This window comes from Brassica oleracea, unplaced genomic scaffold, assembly GCF_000695525.1.
Source record: "Brassica oleracea var. oleracea cultivar TO1000 unplaced genomic scaffold, BOL UnpScaffold00928, whole genome shotgun sequence".
Taxonomy (NCBI): domain Eukaryota; kingdom Viridiplantae; phylum Streptophyta; class Magnoliopsida; order Brassicales; family Brassicaceae; genus Brassica; species Brassica oleracea.
Window position 1 is genome coordinate 1 of NW_013617526.1, and position 18,934 is coordinate 18,934.

General features: G+C 38.6%; 3 protein-coding genes across 7 annotated transcripts; all 3 read right to left on the reverse strand.

Annotated features, from left to right (window-relative positions):
- Window positions 1-5,667: 5,667 nt before the first annotated feature.
- On the reverse strand, window positions 5,668-6,904 carry LOC106320461 (uncharacterized protein At5g43822). Its single transcript, XM_013758830.1, has 6 exons — window positions 6,733-6,904; window positions 6,528-6,646; window positions 6,258-6,428; window positions 6,126-6,182; window positions 5,968-6,032; window positions 5,668-5,887 (listed from the first exon to the last, which is right to left on the reverse strand). Exons 1-6 carry the CDS (start codon window positions 6,862-6,864, stop codon window positions 5,844-5,846), a joined length of 588 nt encoding a protein of 195 aa, XP_013614284.1. The 5' UTR covers window positions 6,865-6,904; the 3' UTR covers window positions 5,668-5,843.
- Window positions 6,905-6,968: 64 nt separating this feature from the next.
- LOC106320459 (putative pentatricopeptide repeat-containing protein At5g43820) lies at window positions 6,969-8,821 on the reverse strand. Its single transcript, XM_013758829.1, has one exon. The coding sequence runs from the start codon at window positions 8,756-8,758 to the stop codon at window positions 7,115-7,117; it is 1,644 nt and encodes a 547-aa protein (XP_013614283.1). The 5' UTR covers window positions 8,759-8,821; the 3' UTR covers window positions 6,969-7,114.
- Window positions 8,822-9,412: 591 nt separating this feature from the next.
- On the reverse strand, window positions 9,413-15,040 carry LOC106320458 (protein argonaute 10). 5 transcript variants are annotated; one of them, XM_013758828.1, is made up of 19 exons: window positions 14,867-15,040; window positions 14,496-14,593; window positions 13,548-14,072; window positions 13,213-13,424; window positions 12,857-13,140; window positions 12,660-12,769; window positions 12,226-12,588; window positions 12,040-12,147; window positions 11,754-11,948; window positions 11,516-11,675; window positions 11,299-11,420; window positions 11,073-11,210; window positions 10,841-10,983; window positions 10,693-10,755; window positions 10,551-10,614; window positions 10,329-10,464; window positions 10,169-10,242; window positions 9,888-10,014; window positions 9,582-9,778 (listed from the first exon to the last, which is right to left on the reverse strand). In XM_013758828.1, the coding sequence occupies exons 3-19, from the start codon at window positions 13,995-13,997 to the stop codon at window positions 9,582-9,584; spliced, it is 2,946 nt and encodes a 981-aa protein (XP_013614282.1). In that variant the 5' UTR covers window positions 13,998-14,072; window positions 14,496-14,593; window positions 14,867-15,040. The 5 variants fall into 5 exon arrangements, with proteins under 5 accessions (XP_013614278.1, XP_013614282.1, XP_013614279.1 ...); XM_013758825.1 differs by lacking the exon at window positions 14,496-14,593; XM_013758827.1 differs by lacking the exon at window positions 14,867-15,040 and having other exon boundaries at window positions 14,496-14,692.
- Between the last annotated feature and the right edge of the window lie 3,894 nt (window positions 15,041-18,934).

Consider the following 18,934-nt stretch of genomic DNA (forward strand, 5'->3'; position numbering starts at 1 on the left):
AATCAGTAGGAATACCTAGTCGATGAGCCTCGTCCTTGAACTCCTGACTAATCCGGCCAGCCATGAAGATAGAGGATTTTGCCGGGTTTATAACCAGACCGGAGAGACCTTCAAACTCAGTTAGAATTTCGAATATCCCCTTAAGGGACTCCACTGCACCATCTGTGAAAATCATAAGATCATCCGCAAAACTCAGGTGAGTAAGATTTACCTTCCTGCAGTGAGGATGGAACCCAAATCGCTGAGAGAGAGCTCCCTTGTTTAACATTCGTGACAACACATTTACGGCAATGACGAACAGATACGGAGACAGAGCGCATCCTTGTCGCAAGCCACGCTCACTTCCAAAAAACCCCTCCAGTTCACCATTAACAGAAACAGAGAATGTGGCAGTGGATAGACATGTGTGGATCCAGTGAATGAACATTTCCGGGAAACCCAATGCTCGAAGTGTACTCGTGATGAAAACCCAGTTTACAGAGTCGAAAGCCTTTGAAATATCCAGCTTGAGGACGCTTCGTGGCTGTTTTGATTCCTTGTGATAGTTCTTGACGAGTTCCGTAGCAAGCAAGACATTTTCGAGCAGGAGACGGCCTTTGACAAAAGCGCACTGATTCGGTTCGATCAGCTCCAGTAGTAGCACCTTTAATCTGTTTGCAAGAATTTTGGAGATCACTTTATATAAAATGTTGCAGCAACTTATTGGTCTGTAGTCTTTTATCTCCCTTGCATCCCCATGTTTAGGTATAAGCGTTAGTATGGTTGCATTGACCCCTCGAGGAAGAAATCCAAACATGAAGAAGGACTGTACTGCAATGATGAAGTCTTTCTTTATGATATCCCATGAGGCTCTGTAAAAATCAGCTGGAAAACCGTCTGGCCCCGGAGCCTTGCTAGAAGGCATGGAGAACAATACATTGCGAATCTCAGCTTCAGAAATAGGATGAGTAAGCAGCTGTGCTGTGTGATCCGGGCATCTGAAATCCAAAAGGTCAGTTAGTTGCGCTGAGTCTGTCAACGCTACCGTTTGTGGGGATTGGTTGAGGAAATTTTCGAAGTGTGATGCCGCAGTTCCCTTGATCTTGTGGAGGTCAGTGATTACCTCGCCAGAAGGTAAGGTGAGCTGTCGTATCATGTTGTAGGATGTTCTACCCTGGACAATTTTGAAGAAGAATAAGGAATTCTGGTCGCCCTGTTGTAGCCACGTGATTCTTGATTTCTGACGCAGAAAACTTTCCTCTATCGATGCCCAATGGTTCCAGTCGTTCATGGCATCTGCAGCCTCTGTAAATGATGTTTCCGTAGGGTCCTGCAATGCCGACCTTTGTTTCTCGCAAAGTTTCTCAAAAGCATCTTGAGTTCTTTTTGGTATGTTACCGAATCTGTTTTGATTGAGTCTCCGCAGTAGGGGTTTGAGATATTTCAGCTTTTTGTGGAATCTGAATAGCGCCGACGTGGAATGGAAGATCTGTTCGGTGGAGTTCCAAGACGCAGCAACTGTATCCAAAAAATCCGGATGATCGGCCAGAAAGTTGAAAAACTTGAAAGGTCGCTTCTTCCCCATCGCGGTAGTAGTTAGCCTAACCCAGTAACGTGTATGATCTGAGACGCCCGAAGGCTCCACACTTCCATAAGATTGAGGGAATTGGTGCAACCAGTGGTCATTGACAAGAACTCGATCCAGTTTCTTTGCGACCGGATTCTCTTTTTGCTTATTGGTCCATGTGAATGTAGGACCAATTGAAGTGAGGTCGGTGAGGTTGCAGTGTGCAACCGCAGACTGGAAAGCTTGCATCCCCCGGAGGCCTGCGTTTGATAGGTATCCCCTTGAGTGCTCTGAGGAAGCTAGCGTTTCGTTGAAGTCACCCATCACAATCCATGAGACTGCAGGTAGTACATACTGTGCCTTTATGTAAGCCAATTCATTCCAGAGGTGCTGTCTGGCGACAGCAAAGTTGGAGGCATAAACACATGAGCACAAAAATTTCTCCCCACTTTCCAAGGTTACCCACACGGTGATGCATTGGTCACTCTTAAACAGAAGGTTAACGGAGACGTTTCCTGCCCAACAGACCCATATTTTTCCAAGGTAGTGGTGTTCATAGTTTGTAATGAAATTCCAGTGAGGAAGAGCAGAGTTTAGGATAGATACACTGTTTTCTTCTCGTACCCGAGTTTCGACAAGGCCTCCAAAGGAAGGTTTCGTAGATTTAATCCAAGAACATAGAGCCGTTTGTTTGCGCATTTTGTTGAAGCCCCTTGTGTTCCACGCAAATAACGATATCATATCATTACTGTCTCCGTGAGGAGACATAATTGTTTTGCTTGTTCTTGGAACCTTTGGATTGATCGTTTTTGTTCCCCGCTGTTGTATTTTGGTTTTTTTTTTTCTGGTTATTCTTGTTCTTACCAGACTTTTCCTTCTCCAATTGTTTCCTCTTCTCAAGTGTTTCCCTTATTTCGACTGAGCTTTCCCCCTCAGAGCTCTCACTTTCGTCTTCATCTTCCATTTCACCCTCCTCAAGCTCCTTGCGTAGCAAATGGAAACGGGACGGTGAGGTTTTGCTTTGATCTTCGGGCACCTTACTTGTTTCCGGCTTTTCAAGTTTCCGACTCCCAGAAGGCGAGCTCTGTAGTACCATAAGCCATGGTTCTTCGTTCTCAGAAACACCATTATTACCCGCTTCCTTGTCCGATACGCTAATGTTACCGTCTTCTTCGGTATGCTCCTTGTCTATTGTAGTTTATGTCCTTTCCACGTTCTCCACCTCTTGCACAGGTTTGTCAGTGTCAATACTTTTTGAGACCTCTGTTTCCTTGGCCGAGTTGGTAAGAGGAGCCTCCATATCATAACCCACGGGATCCTTTTCTTTTTCTTTAGCACCTTCTGTTTTATCTTTGATGTGCTTATTCTTGGAGCATGTTTTATCAGTGTGACCCCATAACTGACATCCAAGGCATCGTGGGGGTAACCACGGGTAGCTGACAGTGATTGTCTCTCCAGATCCTCTGACATTTATAGTCGAAGGTATAGGTTCCTCTAGGTTCATAACCACGAGTAAACGCGCAACGTCAAGACGGACGCATCGTTCCGTATTGTGAAGCTTGACGGTACGGCTGATTGTGTCCCCAAAGAAGGTAAGACCAGTGTCGGAGAACAGGTGGTCCGGGACCCCTTGGAGATCCACCCATAGCGGAATAGCCGTAAGATCAGGTGGCGCAGAGGCAGTTTTAGGACACCATCCTCGTACCACAATAGGTATATCGGCGATATGCCAGAAAGTTCTCTTCAAGACTCTCTCCTTTAGGTGCTGGTTATCAATGCGGAAGAGAACCGTACGTGGACTGATGAAGTGAGCATCTATCTTTGCTGATCTATCTGGGAATGACCAGATGCGGTTTACTATGGCGTGGACTTTTCCGATGTGTGGAGCATCCCCCATGAAGTGTCCAACAACAAATGCAGACCACAAAGGTTTGGATTCAGTGAGAAGTTCTTCTGGCAGGTCAACAGATGCTACACCTCCTTGTATATCCACCACCGGTGAGAAACGCATAACGTTTATTAGTTTTCCTTCTAGATCACGTGTACTTTGAGTAGCAGCTTGGGAGTAGGATTTCACCGGGGACTGTAGAACTAGGTCAACAGGCGGTGGTGAGGAACCCATAACTCCGAGCTCTGGAGTGCTGAGCGCCCGAGCTTGGATCGTCGGTCTGTGTTGGAGCTTGGATCGTCGTCTTCTTCAGCTGGGTAGCGAAGTCAACAGGGTGATTTCATCACGAACAGAACACGATCTTGTCTTCGTCGTCGCCTCGTCTCGAACGCGTTGAATGGTACCGACGGAGAGTGTCGCGCCGGAGCTGTTGAAAAAGTCGACGTGAATTATTGCTGTGGAACTGTTCACTCAATCGCCTTAAAGTCGCCGTTAACTGTTCACTCAATCGCCTTAAAGTCGCCCTCAAAGATCTCGAAACTTACATTGTTATTTAAGTATTTTGAAAAATACACTTTTGAATATATGAATTTACTAAATTATTCATTCTGAAATATTCAATATTATGCCATTATAATTTTAATATTTAAACTAACAGTTTCAATAAGAATCTACAACAATATCTTTTTTAATGTATCTAAATATTTTATTTTTTTGAAACAAAAAGAGAACCAGTAAACTTCGTCTCATCTTCTTCTTCGTGATATTTTGTTCACATTTTTGAAAAACATTTTCCTTCTTCAGTTCATCTTTATTATTCCTTTCATTCAAGGTATATTAATTTTCACCCATTCTCTTATGTGTAATTCGATTTCGTGAAAAATGATTTGGTTAATGCGTCTTCGTGATTTCACCCAACTTTTGTTTACGTTCTTCATTAAAGACCTTACAAATGATTTGGTTTTGTTTAGTTTTTAGAGGCCTTCAATGAATCCCTCTCCTATTTTAGGCTAGCTACTTCTCTCAGGAGATCCCGACTTCTTTTGGTCTCTTTAACAATTTGTTTGTGCAGTTCTTATGCTGAAAGATCTTCTCGCCTTTCCGAATTCTCCTAGTATCCACTTCAGAGACACAGTCATAACTTGGCAGCGTATTGACAGAATCAATCGATGCATACACTCTAGTGTCTCATGACAAACATTAATTCAGGAAAGAGACAAAAAGCTAACGTGCAACAATGGTTTTGAAATAGAATTCTGGAAAAGAAGAGAAACGTTGGAGAGACAGAGCTAATGTTCTTGATCGTAGTCTTTTGGTTGGTTGCTTCAGCTCTGTGTTTGGTGAATATATAAAAATAATAGACTCATTTCAAAAGACATGATATGTGTAGGCGTTGTTCAATGATGACTATTAGTCCTCTATTCTTCAATGATGATGACTCACTACTAAATGATACGTTAGGCGTTGTTCTCTCTGTTTTTTCCTGTTCTTGAACTACAAGTAATTATAACTTACATTTCAATTTCAAACCATGATAGAATATATATATATATACTTATTTGAATTTATCTCACACATATTTATCTGAAACATAAGAATTCTAATATTATTATCATTATTAATTTTGAATTTATATTGAAATTATTGAAATATGTAATCTGGTTAAAATGTCTTTTCACATTTGATAAAGCGTAGTTTTCAAAAAATAAAAAAAACTGTAGTTTCAAAATTTTTTTTTTTTTTTTGATTAATCTGGGGGTATTCCAGGCCCATGGAAAGGCTCAGACTAATCCCCAAGGGGAGATGCAGTCCACGGATAGACCCTCTCTCCGGGTATTCAAATGGACCCTAAAGCATAGGCTCATATCCGTGTTAGGTGACCAGGATAATTGTGACTTAGTTTCGCGCAGCAGGTGGATCGAACCTAAAACGTGTTGGCGTCTCAGTCTCATCTCCTTACCAGTCGACCACAATCACCCGGTCATAGTTTCAAAATTTCAAACTATTAATAGAGTATTTTTCAAATTATTCTTACTACTAAATTAAAGAAAGGTGAATACATGTCGTAGTGGTCTTCCATATTTTTTTATGGTTGCCAGTAATTTCATTTAACGACAAACCATGGATCTGATCGACTGATTCCTATCCGTGTTAGCTAACACCAATAAAAGTGATTTTAATGACAAACCATGGAACATTTGGCTAGGTAACACCAATAAAAGTGATTTTACTCTTCAAAAAAGCGATTTGTTTTATTTTCCATCTGGAAATAAAACAGACAAAATGCTTGCGTTTTCCTTACACTCCTTGCTGTCTTTCATTCACCAAAACTATAACTTTATCTTAAGAACTACATTTTCGTTTTGCAATTTAAGAGAATACAGAAAATAAAGACATCCCCTCTTGACATCATTTGATCTCTTCAGCAAATATGACATCGAAGATGTGTTGCACTGCACAGCAGATATAAGCTAAATGTAACATTCATTTCTTCATAACGCAAACAAAACAATGGAAGAGGAATGGTACTAACCTTCATTATTCAGAATATTTGGCTGATCAACCACGAGGTATTGTAGCGCTACAAGATCGCCAGGACTATGGAAACAGTGAACACAGGAGAGCAATTCTTATACAATATTATATAAACTTGCCAAAGTTTTGAACAAGGATGTATATATCTTTCAGTACCTTGGTTTCAGTGCAAGACATGAAAGTGCCGAAAGAATCGAACATTTAAGATGGTATCTGCAGAATTACCAAAAGCACAAAAAAAAAATCAGCGAATGATGATTGCAACTAAAGTAGATTATGTTTGCTTACTCAGACTGATGCATCTCATAAAGAAGAGAAAGTCCCTTCAAACAATCAGCAATGCAAGGTTTTACTCCAATTCGTTCCTCTATTCTCCTCTTGCTCTGTTCCATTTTGAGTAGCTGCGACCCTTCTCGATGAAGCTTCTCAAATGTCAAAACGCATCCTCGGAACTCCTCCCTTCCATCATCATCGCCGTAAGATGTAACATGTCAACGATCTTTTACTTGCTACTACAACAATCCTAAAACAGCAACGTCCTAACAAAAAAACACTTACAAATCGTTTCTCATAGAAAGCAGAGTAGTCTCCAGTTGATTCATCTGTTTCTGCAGAAGAGCGTCTTCAATCCCCTTCACGCATCTCAAAGCTCCATAGCTCCCAGGATTTTGAATTGCCTACTCACAACACCAGAAGAAAAGAAAAAAAAATCACGCATACATTATTCGAAACTTTGGCCAACAAACTCAATAGTTCCAGCTACCTCTAATCTCTGGATGATAGAAGAAGCTTTACTGAAGCGGGAAACCCATCCAACTTGAAGCGCCTCCCACTTGTTCATCTCCTCTTTCGCTTTTCTGAACTTCTGCTGCCATTTCCTTATTACTGCCTCCATTCAGAAGCCTCTTAAAGAATTGTAATCTTCCAGCAGCAACCTGGAAAGGGACAAGTATGCCTTTGTGCTTAAGCCACCACCACCCACCAAAAGGGAATACAAACTACACCCTAATGAATAAAACTTTCAAGTGTTCTCTATTACAAATTATCAGACTAAAGTTGGAGAAAGATGTGATCCAGTAAGTGAAATTTTCACATATACAAAGACTTTGTCAGTTTCCCTGTGAACATACAACAGAACATGAAGATCAAAAGTGCCACCCATTTCTTCGCCAGAATCTGCGAGCGTTGTCTTGAATGCGAGCCTCCTTGATCTTCAGAAACAGCTTATAAGCCATTTCCGTTTTGTTTGAAGCCATGAGTTTATTGCTAAGCCTACTATAAACAAGGCGGTTTGGGCAAAACCCTTTGCGCATGGCTTCTTCCATCACAAGCACAGCATTCTCTAGATGGCCAATGTTACAGAGCCCGTCCACGATATACTCATAGACTTCCACGTCGGAAGAGTATCCACACTCTTGCATTTCGTCCCACACGTTCAGCAGTATCCCACATTTCCCAAATCTTGATAGCCGCTTAAGCAACAGCTTATATGCGCTCTCCGATATCCTACACCCAGCTTTTCTCGCTTTCTGATAGATAACCATCGCAGCGTGTGGTGGACCATAGCTGCAAAGCGGCTTGATGAAAGAGGTAACGAGTCCTGTGGTGGGAACAATCCCTCTTGACAACATCTCTTCATATATCTCAAGCGCATCTGCAACCTTACGGCCTTTGACGAGCCCAGAAACAAGCTTGGAATAGGTCTCCAAGTCAGGGTCACACTCCTCATCGAGCATCTTTCGGTAGTACCTCACAGATTCATCAAAATCTCGAGCGAAAATGAAATTACAGATCATAGCGTTGTAAACCTTCGCGTCAGGAACACAACCCTTGTGCTTCATATCATCAAAGATCTCAACAGAATCATTGATCCGACCAGCTCTTCCCAACCCTTCGATAAGGTAGCTGAAAGACAAACAGTCGGGACCAAACCCACCTTCCACCATCTCCTTCAAAACCTTCTCCATCTCTTCAACCTCACCGAGCTTCGACCACCCACCAATCATAACGTTATAAGTACAACTATCAAAAGGTATCTCACCTTTCTTCGCATTAAACACCGAGTTTGCAGCACTCACATGTGACCGCTCGCAGAGACAGCACAACAGTGAATTAAAAGACTCAGTACCACACTCCACCCCAAAATCTTGGCTTTCCTCAAACAACTGTATCGCTCTACGCACATAATGAGCCCTAGCAAAGCTATCCATTGCAATGGTTAAGCACTTCAGATCAGAACTAACCATTTCCCGTAAAACATCCATCATAAAAGTGAAAAACTTTCTCCTTCCCAACGCTCTTAGAATCACGTAGTAGCTACCAACATCTTTAGACACTCCAGGTTCTCGAATCGCCCAGTTGAAGAACGTAACCATTGCTTCACCACTCAAGTTCCCACTATCCACAACGTTAGCCACAATGTCGATACTCAAATCAACACAAAGACTGCTCAAAGCCTTGTGTATCGCAGACTTCCCCTTCGGTTTCTGAAGAAACACACCTCTGAGTCTCTCCTCAGGCGATAAAAACGAATCAACGGCTACTTCATCCTTCAAACAAGTATCTTCCTTGCCCGTTGTGGTTTTAGATGAAATCGGAAGTAATGAAGATAGTTCAGCTAGGACATAGCTCTCATCCACAACAGTATGACTCGATGACGATGATGAAAGAAGATCTTCGGAGATTGTGCAGACTGTGCGATTGAATAGCGCTCGCGAAACTAGGGTTCGTATATGACCACGACGAACAAGACGCAACGACTCCAAAGCTAGGTTCCAACTTCTAGACATTATCAAGAACAGAAAACAAGAGCTGAGTTGTTAAAGAGTGACTTACGAGGAAATATCGAAGAAGCTTTGCTTGGGAGGAAGAAATCAATGGAGACGACGAAGGTATAGTGAGAATCTGAATTAGTCTGACCCGGTTAAGCTAGGGTTTAACAATTCGAAGTTCGGTTTATTCCGACCCAGTTAAGGCATAGCAGCTTGTTTCGTCCCGGTTAAGTTAAGGTTTTATAATCCGGACTCAGTTTATTCCAGCCCGGTTCGACAGATTATTGTTACATGGTTTGGAGCAAAAGTTTAATTATTGATTTGGTGGGCTTAGCCAAGCCCATGCAATAGTGCAACGCATGGACGACTAGTGAAAACCCAGATAGCAAGCTATCTTAATGGATTTTCTCCCTAAGAAAATAGAATTAATATCTAGTGGGCATATCAGATATTAAACTGATAAAAACAGATACTATACATGATCTTAGCCAAAAAGCCGAGAAAGGTATGAATTGAGCGTCGGGCCTCGACTTCTATTTTATACTGAGAAGCTTATGACCAACCATCTTTAGCTAACCGATGTGGGACTCTAAAAAGCAGCTTCCTTTAAAAACCAGTCTTCTTAAAAAGGATAAAGCTTACAACGTTGCAACTACTGTTAGTAGAACCAGAGAGACCTTAAGAAAAACATATTGCATTAAACGTTATCATCGAAACCTGAGCTAAACACACACACACAGAAATAAAGAACCCTAAGCCGAACCAACTTATTTACAGACATTAGCAGCAAACCTAAAAAGCCGAACTAGGAACATAACAAACGAAACTACTTGTCTTTCATTTAGCAGTAAAACATGACTCTCTTCACATTCTCCTTCAAAGCAGGTAACGGCTTCACACCGCCACCAACACCATGATCTCCTACAGTTGTTGTCTTCGTACTCTTTTTACCCGGCGATCCGTTATCTTGCATGATCTCCGGTTCCATGTAGAAACGTGCTCGGAATGCTGCAAGATGCGCATAATACGCCGGAGGAACTACACAACAACAACAACAAAAGCATATTAGAGTTTGTAAAGTTCTTCTCACTTGAGGGTTTAAAAGAAGAAGATGATGGATTGAATGAACAAACGTTGTTACACTTACCTACAGAGACCGATCGAGTGCATCGGGCATAGGTATAACAGAGATTATTAGTCAGAGATTGAATACCATCCGCTGTGAAATTGTTCTCATCCCAAAGAACATGGTAATGAGCAGGCCTGCTTGTTCCCTAAACCATACAATATATATATATTTTTTTAATGAGTAAACCACCGTTTGTATGAAAAAACCATACAATAATATAACAACAGAATAAATTTCATTTTTTTTAAGATAGTTAAACACACAAAAATGTCCATACTATTAGCTAATCTCGTTCTTACCTGTATACCAGCGTGGCTACAAAGGTAGAAGTCGAATTCAGTTGGATGACATATCTTAGTGTCAACCACCGTACCTGAAAAAAAGAGAGCCAAAGAAACAGTTGGTTAGTTCTGCTATGATGATCTTTTGTTTGAAACCCGTGTTCAAGAGAGAACTGACCAGGTAAGATGTTTCCGCTTCGGTCAGTACTACTTTTGTCTCGGTGATTATTAGCAAACAAACGGGTGTGGTGCCTCTTCTGTACAACTATGAATGTCACAGGTGGCTGATAATTTGGTTCAAGTGACGCACAAGCCTAACACACAAAACGTTTTGCTCTAAAATAAGACAAGATCTCAAGTAAACAAGAACAAACAAAACCAGAAGCAGAAGTTGTATTACCTTACGAATTGCATCCAACTCGTAGAGTAAGACTTGGTAGAACTGTCCTTCGCTTACTCCATCACTGCACGAGCATGACATCGTTGAGAAACACATTATAATAGAACGTTTTTTAGCTGAAAATGAGTAATGAGAAACAGACCGATAAAAGATGATTCGAAGCGGTTTCTGCCCTGTTGCTTTCCTGAATGAGATCAGAAGGTCCCTGTCAAAAAGAAAAGCAAACTTGTGAATCAAACGATAAAATTAAACCGCAAGAAACGGAAAATATCCCGATTTGTTTATTTTACCTGATCATACCGCCACTAACAGTGCCACGTACAGGATCCTGCCATGTTTTATACAAATCTTGTATAAGTTCTTGCCTGTGAGCTTGTGCACAAACCAAACCAGCATACTTTGTCACTTCAGGCCAGTCTTGCGAAGCAACAACCTAATAAAGAAAAACAAAACGATGATCAGCTACTTTTTTTGATATAGAAGTGTGTGATTAATTGAGTTGTGTTGTATAATAAGCTTTACAGCAGCGATTGAAGGGCTTGACTCTTCCCCGTTCTCCGGGTGAGTCACGTCTGCGCCGAATATAATTGTTGGTATATCGCTAACCAATGGAATCCTACAGCTTATGGCATCTAACAGAACTGTGTTCCTTCCTCCCATCTGAAAACAAGATAAGAAAGAACAGATTTGAGATTCATAATGCTAAAACAAATGAACATTTTTCAATTTAGAGGTAATAAGTATTCACCTTGACATTGATTTTAAGGGATACATTAGCCAGATACTGTTTGCTAATCTTGAACACATGTTTTGTGAGACAACACTGAGATATCAAACCAAGCTCGGTTTCACAGATTCTCTTAAGATCCCCTGAGATTACCAAAAAGCATTTCGTTTTTATTATAATCATACACAAAAAGACAAAAAGAGTTAACTTTATGGATGTAGAGATATGATGCTAATACCGTAGAGTGAACCGTTGTTATCAGGTAAAATGGCCAAGAGAAGCTCTAACTCTTTGCCTTTGGTTTTGTTCATAGCAGTGTGATAAACATGCTTTAGAGCTTTCTCAACTTGATCAGGCCTCGCACTGTATATCGGTATCACAGGTTCCGGATTAAACTCCTACAGTAACAAACGAAGAGAAACTTTATGATAAGAAACACTTCCCAGTTTAAAAGCAGCAAAGAAAGAGTATATTACCATGCCAGAAACTTCACACATCTGACCAAGTTCATTACAAAATCCACGAGCAACATTTTCTTGAACACTGCGTGAGAAGTTAACACAGGCCCATCTGCTCACCGTCATCCCATTGATCATCTTCTTATTCATCATATTCCATTGACCCACTTGCGGAAGGCAATCCTTTTCTTTCCCATTCTCATGATACTTAAGCTGTAGTAGCAAGGGAAGAGAAACTAATTAGCATAACAGTATCATAGTTTGAGAACAATTCATATATTTGTTAGTAGTGTTGTTATTTTACCCAAGGAGCTGGAAGGATCCTAGCTTCAACAGAAGCTAGCTTTTCGCTTATATTCACACCAAACTCCTTAGCATATGGATCTTGATCATACGCGTTGTGTTGCACAGTCTTCAATACATTATCCAAAACCAAAGATTAACCCTAACTCACAAAGGAACCACTGAAAAAAAAAAGATGAAAGATAACCTTCAAAATGTCGTTTTCTCTGTCCCTTGGCCTCTGGCATGTAACTTTTAAAAGAGCAGTAATCTGCTTCTCGTTCAACCTTTTTGTGTACCGTTGTCCCTCCACTATTTTGCATGCCTCCATTGGCAAATAGCTCGCCTTCTTCTGGTTTCCAACTTGAAGACACGGCAAATGCGTGTGCTGGATCGTGAACCCATACATCTCTTGGAAATACTCAATAACCGACTTCATCGTAGCGTTCTCATCAACAGGAAACATAAGCTCCCTTGTTGGTTGAGCTGTTAAACCGGCAACACGGTATTTCCTTCTCACGTTTGCTCTATGAGTGACCTCTACTTTCACTCCCCTGAGACCCTTCTTGATCTGTTACAATCACCAAATATTGAGAGAACATTCAAGGACTTAATACTATGTGATGTTGAAGAGCATTGTACCTTAATACGATCAGAGTCAGACAATGGCTTTGACAAGACATCTTTCCCAAGAAGCTGTGCTACAAACTCAATCACAGGAAGAGGCTCGATAAACGCAGCTGAAGCCATGTCTATAAAGTAAAAGGAGAGAACATTAAAGGTGACTGTACATAAGCATAACACAGTAACAAAGCTCTTTAAAGTTAAACTTTATTTACCGATGTTAAGAGATAAACCCATTTGTGTAGGTCTAATGCTCTGGTAAAACCCACACCATGACTGTAACCCTTCACCAAGTCGCTGCGGTGTTCTAATATCAGGCGAAAAAAACGATCTTCCCACAGGACAGAACCTCTTAACAGACAGCTCCCTGAGTACAATGTCGAGAATCTGCAACGCCTCTTGCGGTCCATCCGCGCGTTTACCAGCTAGGAACTCGCCTAAGTGATGCATATTGGCCCGTGCAGCAAACTTGATAGCCACCTTATACGATCTCTCCCTCCTACCAAAACATGTCAAAAATATTCAAATAAAATACACAAAAAAAAAACAAATATCAATCAAGGATACTTACCTAGGGCCATTGATGATACCATCGTCTTCATCGAAGATCTTAACAGTGAACTCTTTCCAAGTGAAAGGAAGCTCTCCGGCGGTGTAAAGACTTTTCCGGCCGTCGTAAGCAGGAAGTCTCGACCCGAGATCAGACTCTTTGTATAGTCTCACTAACTCAGCAATGATAGCTCTGTTGACACTTTTTGATGACACTTCAGGAGTTATTGTTACCTGCAAAGGTTAAACCAATGTCAAATGGACACATAAACAATATGAACAATATCTAAAGTTTTAAGCTTTTTTTTTTTAATTTTTTCATTACAGAACATTAAAAGGACAAACACGAAAACTTACATCGTAGTGATTCAGATCTTTGGTCGGTAAGTCAGCCAGGAAATGGTTAGCTTTGACGATGCATTTAGTTCCAAGCTGTCCGAACCCAGGTCTCGGCGCAAAGTTTGAGTTCTTACTCGACCCACGAACACCCATTTGCATCTGATGGTTCACGGCGACTATCTCTGTGCCGGAGACGGCGGCGACGGGAGCGTTCTGAGGCGGCGGTTTACGAGGACGGGAGCTAGGTCTCATACAGACATCTCCTTGGTCTGATTTTCGACCACCGCGGTTTCTCCTCCGGCTACGGTTCTTGGACGGCGGAGAAGGTGAAGAAGCTTGGCTCTGAGCTGCCGCCGTCGTCGTCGCCGGAGTAGGAGGGGATTTACCGTTTTGCACGGCTTTGGGGAGATGCTTGGGTTTGATGAGTAAGTGAGTCTCGGAGGTTTCTTTCATTGGCCTAATCGGCATTCTTCTCTCTTCCGGGTTCCACTACAAAAGGAATGAATGAAACAAAAAACTGATCTCTTCTTGTCTTTATCCAACCTGCAAAATCATGAGTAAGAAAGAAAACAAATTTAAATCGAAAACCCATTTGTCAGATTGCATTAAATACAGAAAATCCAGAAACCATGATGGTGTTTTATAGGTTAAATTTTACAATCAAAACTTTGAAAAAAAAAAATTAACAGTAAGTAAATTAAAAAAAAAAAAAATTTAACTTCTAGTCACAGTTTACATGTTTCAGTTGTTGTTTGATGCTATTATTACAAAGTTTGAAAGAAGAAGAAAACAGAGAGGTAAAAAAATATAACCTGCACATACACAGACACAGGGCCTCTAGTTTTTCTCTCAAGAGAGAGACAAGAAACCAGTGAAGAGACCAAGAAACAAAAACCCAGAAGATTTTTTTTATTGCTGTTCCATTAAGACAAAAGATTGAAGCTTTAAAGAGAAGATTGGGAATACCCAGAAGACAAAACCGGAGGAAGCTTTAAGCTTTTGTCTCTATTCGAAACCGGAAAATGAGATCCCGGAGCAAAATATGGACGACCCCAAACAGATAACTACAAAGCCAAGAGGAAACAAAAATCGTAGCTTTTTTATTTTTGTTGTTGCTGTGAATTGTAGAGAGAGGGAGAGAGCAAGTGAACAAAGGGAAGGAATAAACATCGAAAAGAGCAGTGGAAATATCAATATCTCACCCAAGAGAATTTTTATTTTTTATAAAAAAAAACATAACTTTGAATTAATTGCTACGGAGAGAAAATGACCCGTCCGCTAATATTAATGAAAAACAAAAACAGTAAAATAAACATATAAAACAGAGAAACACTCACCAACCAATGAAAAGATTGCTGCTTCAGAAGATTGAGTGACGCAAAAGATTATAGCTTTCCTATCAATGTGTAGAAAAAATTCTGAGAAGAAGACGAAGGAGAAGGGAGTGTGTAATGAATGATGATGTCGATGAAGGAGGAGAGGAGGAAGATAAAAGGATGAGATTGTGATGTAGAAATTGAAAAAGAAGCTCTTTTTATTATTTGTGCTCTTCTTTAAAGACGCATGCAAAAGAGGTTTGCTTTTGGGGCTTTGGTGTCTTTAAAATCACGTGTAAAGCTTTATCATCAGTCTTTCTTCACTCTTCACTTTCTTTTTTGTTTCCTTTTCCTTTCACTTTCTTAATAATTAATCTTTTTAAGAAAAAAAAGTGTATTTCTATGTTTATACACTTTTCCTAATTATTTTCGTTTAAGTACAAATTTCTTTTTTTTACTTAGCACAAATGTATTTAATTTTGGCCGCAGCATTTAGTTAATTATGGACGTTAGTGATCAATTACACACTTTTTGTATTATACTATTATCCAATGTGATTCCCACAGTGTTTATTAAAACCTTCAAAATTGGGTTTTAGTTAATAGAGAAAACGACTTGAGCATGCCAACTTTACATGATTACATCCTTTTACTATTTTGTGACCATTTGTACATATTTATTGAATTAGATTTTCTTGGATATGTTTAGACAGATTTCATATGTGTCAGCTTATTGCAGCTCTGCTTAAGCTTTCATGGCCACTTTCTTTCTTTGTGGTCCGGTAGTACCACCACTAACGCAATGTACATAAAGATGTATAATAATTTATATGTAGATAGGGAGATAAAAGATTTAATGTCTACATTTTGAAAATAATAAAAGCAAATGATAACACACACGGAAGAAGGAATAATTCGAACTTGCAGTCTCTTCTCGTTTCTTTCTGCTGACCCCATTTCATGACTCTACTTTTTTTTCCCAACTGGATTATATTAGCAAAAAAGGCCGAAGCCCAAAGTGAGTTACAAAGACCTAAAGGCCCAAACACAAAGCCCAACTTAAACGAACCAACCCGCTTAGGCCCAAGCCCGTTACCCTCAAATCCAAACTCGCCGACTCGCGGTTCGCCCTACCTCGAAAAGCAAACCCGCAAACGTCGCCGCCACCGGGAACACTTACGTCGGAGAACGGACGCGTCTCACCGGCCACTACAGGAACATGCCTCACCGTGACAAACCGGACCCCATTTCATGACTCTACACCCTCTCTCCTTTTGTTTTCCTCCTTTATTGTTTCCTTCTTTTATGTTCTTTATTTTACATAAACCATAAAACCAATATCAAATGTCCATCCATTTTTTAAACCGAGCTGCGCAAAATTATGTAAGCTATTTTACTATTAACACCAATATTGTTGTTAATACTGTAGGGAATTTATATATGCACTTATACACTATATCATATTGAACTTTTGTAGCAGCAAAATAATTTCTTAATAAACTTCATTTTTTCGACAAAACCAAAGTTGGAAATTGTCATTTTTAACCATTTCTTTTTAGTGTTTGATCGATTATCTGTTGTGTTACATAATTAAAGGCATCTCCAATCGCAACATCAAATTTGATGTTGAAATTATATCAAATTTAGTGTTTTGGTGTCATTTTTCGTTTTGTTATCTCCAACCAAAATATTAAATTTTACACCAAAAGTAATATTATATATTATTTGATGTTTTCAATTTTAATAATGTATATTTTTATTATTTTTATTGATAAATGATTATTTTATCACACTAAGGTATTATTATTTTCATAATATTTATTTACGTTTATATTTCTTAACAATATTATATAAAAAATACAAATAATGCAATATATTTATGTTTAATTACAAATTTGAACTAGTTAATGATATAATTGAACTATACTATTAGATAAAATATAATAAAATATGTATTTAAATATTTGGTGTGATAAATAATGTTACACTAACTTTTTTGTGACTTTATTTATATTACACCAAATTTTCTGGAATTATATCATTTTTGTGTCTTATTATAAATGAAATTGCACCAAATATGATATTTTAGTGTCTCACAGGAATTGGTCTTAATTATTCAAGCAAAAAGAATTGTGTTACATAACATATGACTTCACACATGATGACTGACAAAAGTAATGAGAATCAGCTTGTAATTTAAGTCCAAAAATGTAGCTTACAATTTACTAGAATTTTAATAATGTAACAACTAACAAGGCAACCAGTATCTTGTAACCGTAATTTTCTAGATTGTAATTAAGAAGATAACAAGATAGTTTGATATAATCAGTTCGAGATCTGGATACAAAGATATCGTTATAAGCTGAACGGTTTTATGGATCTCTAGTACGAGGAGTTAAAATTTTAATATACGAACAACCACCGGCCTATAAAATTTTAATCTACTAAAAAATGTATTTCTTTATAGTAACTTGCTCAAGTGCTCGAGCGTGATATAGAACGGTTAGTATATTATATTTTTCTTTGCAGCAGATGGGAGAAAATGTAACGTTCTTGCACATTTCATCTCTACAACAAAAGAGATGTGACATTCTCGCTAATAGTAAATAGTCCAGTTACGCAGAGAAGTGTTTTTTTGTTCCTTATAAATTCAAACTATGGGTCGGAAAGGTGACGGCGGATTTGGTAAAAGAAGCATACGGAATTGAAGTGCGGTATAGTACAACTGCGATTCGTGCGGAATTAAAGTTCGGGACGGTGTAATTGTGGCTTTAAGTAAAAAGCGGTGTGAAATATAGTTTGATTGGTGACAATATATTTGCGGTAATGAAAAATTATTTAACTAATAAAATAATAATGCTATAGAATATAGATTATAATTAAATAATATAAATAATATATTAACATAATAAATATATTTTAAAATAACTCAAAAATATTTGAGCGAAACCGAACCAAAAATTTTATTGGATCTAAAATTCTTCTATCTGAAAGAACTGAAACCAAAAACACCGATCGAATAGATCCGAATCCAAAAATAACCGATCCGAATAGATCCGACCCTATAAGAACCGATTCATACCTGACTGAAAGCATGGTTATCTAAAACTATGATTTTTTATATTCTAATTTCTATATTTTATTTTATGATTTAGTTAAAATATTTTTTTAAAAAAATCTTTGTTATTATTTTTTTAACTAATATTTTTAAATATATAAATTATATTTTGGGTTACAGTTACAGTTTGACCGATTGATTCTGTCTATTTTAAAAATGCTGGTTAAAATTAATATTTCAAACATAAATATATATATATATATATATGGGATATGGACTATAATTAAATTAATATATAAACAAAAAACTATAATTTAATATTTTGTAAATCTATATTATTAAATATTACTTGTTATTTTGTAAGTTATGGAAAATAGTATAGTAATTAGATTCTGTAACTATTAAATTTGTTTAGTTATTTAAAATAATTGTAACATAAAAGATAAACAAGGGAAAACGCACTTCCTAGTTAAATAACGCACCATAACTGAAGCGTACACTAGAACAAGTGCGGTATTGGAAATTGACGAACAAACAAAAAACGTTTCTTTTTGTTTTTATTAACTGTGTAATTGGTGGTTTTAGTATTATGTTGAATGGTGAAGCAAAAGCGTTATTTTAAATACGCGATGAAATCCGTCCCGCTCTATGTCGCCATTCATTACATATATAGTACCGGCTTAGGCTTCCGGCCTTGTTTTATTTAATTATTTAACCGGCCATTAAATACCTGAAGTGTCAAGTAGCCTAGTGGTTTGTAGAGTTGCTCTCTGATAACCAGGTAAGGGGTTCGATTACTCCTTTTAATATTTGCATTAAAAGTTTTTTTTTTCTTACATAACCTATAATAAACAGGCCTTAATTTTCAATTTGCTTCTAGCCTTCATATTTTCAGGACCGGTATACAGCTATTAATTATTATATGGCATCATGATGCACTCAGTGTGTCTACATAGCGTAGAGCTGTCTACAAAAAAAAAACACTATAGCCGACCTATAATCAGTAACAAATATGTAAGCAGTAATTAATCA

What these genes read in the sequence shown, in the direction of transcription:
- LOC106320459 (XM_013758829.1), bottom strand. Translation starts at nt 8,758, where the DNA reads ATGTCTAGAAGTTGGAACCTAGCTTTGGAGTCGTTGCGTCTTGTTCGT.
- LOC106320461 (XM_013758830.1), bottom strand. Translation starts at nt 6,864, where the DNA reads ATGGAGGCAGTAATAAGGAAATGGCAGCAGAAGTTCAGAAAAGCGAAA. An exon ending in TGTCTTGCACTGAAACCAAG is followed by an intron (nt 6,033 to 6,125) that starts GTACTGAAAGAT and finishes CTGTTTCCATAG; the next exon opens with TCCTGGCGATCTTGTAGCGC. An exon ending in AAATATTCTGAATAATGAAG is followed by an intron (nt 5,888 to 5,967) that starts GTTAGTACCATT and finishes TCTGCTGTGCAG; the next exon opens with TGCAACACATCTTCGATGTC.
- LOC106320458 (XM_013758824.1), bottom strand. Translation starts at nt 13,997, where the DNA reads ATGCCGATTAGGCCAATGAAAGAAACCTCCGAGACTCACTTACTCATC. An exon ending in CTGACTCTGATCGTATTAAG is followed by an intron (nt 12,589 to 12,659) that starts GTACAATGCTCT and finishes TGATTGTAACAG; the next exon opens with ATCAAGAAGGGTCTCAGGGG. An exon ending in TAACAACGGTTCACTCTACG is followed by an intron (nt 11,421 to 11,515) that starts GTATTAGCATCA and finishes TGGTAATCTCAG; the next exon opens with GGGATCTTAAGAGAATCTGT.